Consider the following 4,934-nt stretch of genomic DNA (forward strand, 5'->3'; position numbering starts at 1 on the left):
CATGACGATTTTAACCACCTGGTGCTGCAAGACCATGGTCCAGAAATCGGCCACGGTGTCAGCTTTGGGCCCCTGGGCCGCGATGTACTCGGCCTCGTTTGAGAACCCCTGGCGAGAGAAAAAGAATGAAATTAGATGGCTGACCACTTGTTTTTTTTTATGTTGGATTCAGAAAATGTGAAATTCTCCTAAAAGGAAAAAACACGTATGTATAAGTTCTTTCAAGGAAGCTAGGGAAAGACCGCTTTCGTATAGGTAAGAAAGTACCTACTTGTGGTGATGCTAGAAGCAGTTATTCATCTTTCTTCACGCGGCTGAGATAAAAGGCTGAAAAAATCGACTTAGTCAGGAATTTAAATCCGAACCTCCAGCTTTCAGGCCTAGAGTAATACACTCTGAGGAGGTTACTTGCCTACAAAAATTACATAATGTTGTACCCATACGTCATGGTGTGTAACTGAATCCAGAGTCAATGTGGGACTTCATGAATCATGTGAGTTTCAGGATCACATTATTCAGTACCTAGGTATTAAGTAAGGATTTGGTATACTTGGTGATTTCACTTGAAATGAATGCAAGGAGCTCATTTCCGTTTCAAGATGAACTTGGTTTTGATCAGGGGTGTGGGGGTATTGACTGAGAAAGGTGTTTATTTATAGCAAAGCTATAATACTTTTGAGTCGTTTTTTCGTAATCAAAAATGGGATTTTTCAATTGTTTACAATGAGCATATTTTATACTAAAGACAAAAAAATATGACCTACACATTTCTTTCGTAATTTTATGACAAAGTACACCACCTAAAGAAGATCAGTATTGTCGTATTGAAGTGTTCGCGGATGACAAGAAATTTCAATAACGAAGATTTTATGAAATGTGATTCTTTTGATTTTCATGCTTTGTTGTAAGCAATCAGCTTGAGAATGACAGTCCTATTTTCTTAGAAATTAATAAAATTAAGTAAAAGGACTTTATCTATCTCTTTGGGTTAATTCCACTTCCCAGTTGATGAGTAGGTATTAGTCTCCCTATTACAAAGAATATGGTACCTACCAGTATGGTAGACATGAAGTACCCAGGTACCTAGGTACGCCAGGGATTTTAATCTTATCAAGCGGTATTGGATTACCTGGTTTTAATAGAACGGTTCCCTCTACTCTCTACTCTATTTACGGGTATGAACTCATAAGTCATCACTCGTAGTATTAATAGATCTATTAACGCTTGATATTATTGAAATGGGAACGGTAGAGGGAACTGTTTCATTGGTTCTTTATGTTGGAGTAAAAAAATCTGGTGTGAACATCACACGACTTTCATTGTCTCATCGGAGTTTTTGCAATATCTAGAACTGTGCCAGAAAAAGTGGTTGAAAAGAATCTGATATGAACATCACACGACATTTATTGTTCTACATAAGTTGTAGTACATATGTAGTTGTAGGTATTGGATTTTTTGCAATCTCGAATTGTGTCAGAAAAAGTGGTCGAAATACCGCTAACTGCCAAAATGCGGTCAAAATGACAATTGAATTCCGAAGAATAATTATTTATCATCATATTGTAAGCAAATAGGCCTACCTATCTAGCTCAGAATTTAATTTATTATGACAAAGCATAGTGAAGATCGTTGGAAATAAGGAATTGAGAAACAACACATCATCTTTGTTCTCATCTCATCAAATTATTCATCTTCGAGATAATTTTGATGATTAAGATTTCGGAAAAAAAAATGGGACAAAGATTCCTATCGATTGAGAAAGATATTTTTATAGGATGCCTCATTTTTTGAGAAATATTTTTATGAGATGGCTCACTTTTGTACTTTTTCTTAGGAAAAACGATTGACATAATCTCAGGATCATGTTGGAGTAAAAAAATCTGGTGTGAACATCACACGACTTTCATTGTCTCATCCGATTTTTTGCAATATCTAGAACTGTGCTAGAAAAAGTGATTAAAAAGAATCTGATATGGACATCACACGACCTTTATTGTTCTACATAAGTTGTACATTTATGTAGTTGTAGGTATGTAGGTATTGGATTTTTTGCAATCTCGAATTGTGTCAGAAAAAGTGGTCGAAATACCGTTAACTGCCAAAATGCGGTCAAAATGACAATTGAATTCCGAAGAATAATTATTTATCATCATATTGTAGGCAAATAGACCTACCTATCTAGCTTGGAATTTAATTATTTATGACAAAGCATAGTGAAGATCGTTGGAAATAAGGAATTGAGAAATAACACATCATCTTTGTTCTCATCTCATCAAATTATTCATCTTCGAGATAATTTTGATGATTAAGATTTCGGAAAAAAAAATGGGACAAAGATTCCTATCGATTGAGAAAGATATTTTTATGGGATGCCTCATTTTTTGAGAAATATTTTTATGAGAAGGCTCACTTTTGTACTTTTTCTTAGGAAAAACGATTGACATAATCTCAGGATTAGGAAGATCTGTGGTTTTACCCATCTATGGGTATCCGCCTTAGTTCCTCTAATGCTGACGAGTTTTGATAAATTTCTAATGACTCACAAGAAGTAGTCAGGCAGGAGTTGCGTAAATGTGAGTAAAGACTCTAAAGAGTGAACACTGAACAAACTGAACATTATCTTGGGGAAGTTTTCCCTAAGGGCCTGTTAATCTATTTAACGGACTGTTAGAGATCCGCGATCAATGTTAATCGGCTGATACTCGTATATTGTTAGTTGTCTTTATTTGCTTCCTTCTAAGAACTCACTATGGACTATAGAGTTGGTAGCTAATACTAGTCACCTCCTTGGCCTAGTGGGTATCACCAAGGCTTGCACGCCGGAAGCCCCGGGTTCGATTCCCAGCGAGGTCGAAGTGTTTTAGGCTCTGTGCTTGGAGTTCAGGGTGCACTTAGCCTCGTGATAACAATCGAGTAGCATTTTAGTGGCGACATTACCATCAGCGTAAAAAGATTATTGAAATAGGGTAATTGATTGGAAAGGAGGCACTTAATAATACTGTGATATTTACAAAAGTTGTGAAAAGGCCCCAAATGTTTCATGTTTCATGATTGTTTCATGGTATCTAGGTAGGTACATAGGTACCTACTTGTTTTTCTTCAATTTCAATTGGAATATTCCATAAAGTTACCCTCTATTAAACCTCTTTAGAAAAAAAGTACAACGGCAGATAATTATCACGTGTTGGATCACAACATCACATGTAACCTCAGCCTAATGTTAGTCATCGTGTCTAAGGCCAGTAAACCGTGAGAGACTTTGTATGATGGCCTTGCGGGACCACATTTTTGTCTTGGCGTAAATTTTAATGTTGCATTGCTCTTACTCATCGCAGTCCAGCACAGGTAGAGTTAACTTTGATCTTGGTAATATTGCCCTAGGCCCTAAGGCCCACACAACTGGTGTTTTGTTTCCTATTGGGAAGAGTGGATAGGTATTTCTACCAATTTCCCGATTTTTAAACATTTGGACCAATTTTGGACCAATGGGATGTTCTCATTTACATCCATTGTAGGAGTTAACTTTGATTAAATAATCCAAAATGTAGGTACCTACCTACTAGAAAGTACCTACATATGTAGTTTGGTATGTAGTTTGATGGTTTGTTGTAGTTTGATCTAATTGGTATTTCGCAAAGTTATGAAAAGTTTGTGGGCAGTGTGTTAGTTAGATAACTACATACCTACCTATGTAGGCCATTGTAGGTCCATAAGGCGAGTTGTCTTATGGATGGTTTTTTTTCTGCTTAAATGCTCTACCATTATCTACACAATGCTTTAAAGGCAGGGTAGGTAGAGTTAACTTTGATCTTGGTAATATTGCCCTAAGGCCCTCAGCCCCACACATCTGGTGTTTTTTGTTTCCTATTAGGAAGAGTGGATAGGTATTTCTACCAATTTCCCGATTTTTAAACATTTGGACCAACTTTGGACCAATGGGATGTTCTCATTTACATACATTGTAGGAGTTAACTTTGATTAAATCCAAAATATAGGTACCTTATACCTACTAGAAAGTACATACATAGGTAGGTATGTAGTTTGATGGTTTGTTGTAGTTTGATCTAATAGGTATTTCGCAAAGTTATGAAAAGTTTGTGGGCAGTGTGTTAGGTATAGATAACTACATACCTACCTATGTAGGTCCATAAGGCGAGTTGTCTTATGGATGGTTTTTTTTCTGCTTAAATGCTCTACCATTATCTACACAATGCTTTAAAGGCAGGATACTCAGTGAGTTTTTCCACCCAAGAGGTCTTTTCCTTTTTGCGTATCGTTGCGTTTTCTCGTTTCCACCCAACAGGTCTTTTCCTTTTTGCGTATCGTTGCGTTTTCTCGGAAATTGCATCGATTGTGACTTCCACCCAACAGGTCTTTTCCTTTATTGCGTATCGTTGCGTTTTCTCGGAAATTGCATCGATTGTGAATCCGATTCAAACAAAGAGACCCAAGAATGACGTGTGATGTGATGATTTTACCATGATTTATTTCTTCAAATATCTGAATCACTCTAGACTTGATTCACCCAGGAGAGGATAGACCAGTAGCGTGGACAATTAACAGTGCTGTTAATTGTAGTAAAAAAAACGCTCAAAACGAAATCTACAACAAACAGTAGGTAAATTATTACTCACCTATAGGTATAGTAGGCACATAAGTACATATTTAGTACAGAAAAACTTGACATGGGAGTTACAAGAGTTTTTGCATTATTTACCATAGGTCCCATAGGATGGTGTAAGTTTTTCCTGTACTATAGGTATTTGCTTATTGTCTAGCTCAGTGCTTCTCAGACTGTGTGCAGCGGCACTTTAGTGTGCCGCGAGATTTGGGATTTTCTTTAGATAAAGATCACAGAGGAAAATGAGTAGCTATGACATATGAATGCGCATAGCGACCGGTGCCAGCATGGTAGGTAAACATTGGATGTTAGG

At 36.9% G+C, this 4,934-nt stretch overlaps 1 protein-coding gene across 1 annotated transcript in view; it reads right to left on the bottom strand.

The window, feature by feature from the left end:
• Positions 1–6: 6 nt before the first annotated feature.
• LOC113471354 (tyrosine-protein phosphatase non-receptor type 7-like) overlaps positions 7–4,934 on the bottom strand; it is a gene marked incomplete at its 3' end in the record, with an annotated part of 8,690 nt that continues 3,762 nt past the window's right edge. The window contains exon 3 of the mRNA XM_026830465.1: positions 7–108. Within this exon, the coding sequence (XP_026686266.1) occupies positions 7–108 (102 nt within the window). The remainder of the gene's footprint in view (positions 109–4,934) is intronic.

The sequence above is a fragment of the Diaphorina citri genome, unplaced genomic scaffold (genome assembly GCF_000475195.1).
Source record: "Diaphorina citri unplaced genomic scaffold, Diaci psyllid genome assembly version 1.1 scaffold2337, whole genome shotgun sequence".
NCBI classification, from domain to species: domain Eukaryota; kingdom Metazoa; phylum Arthropoda; class Insecta; order Hemiptera; family Psyllidae; genus Diaphorina; species Diaphorina citri.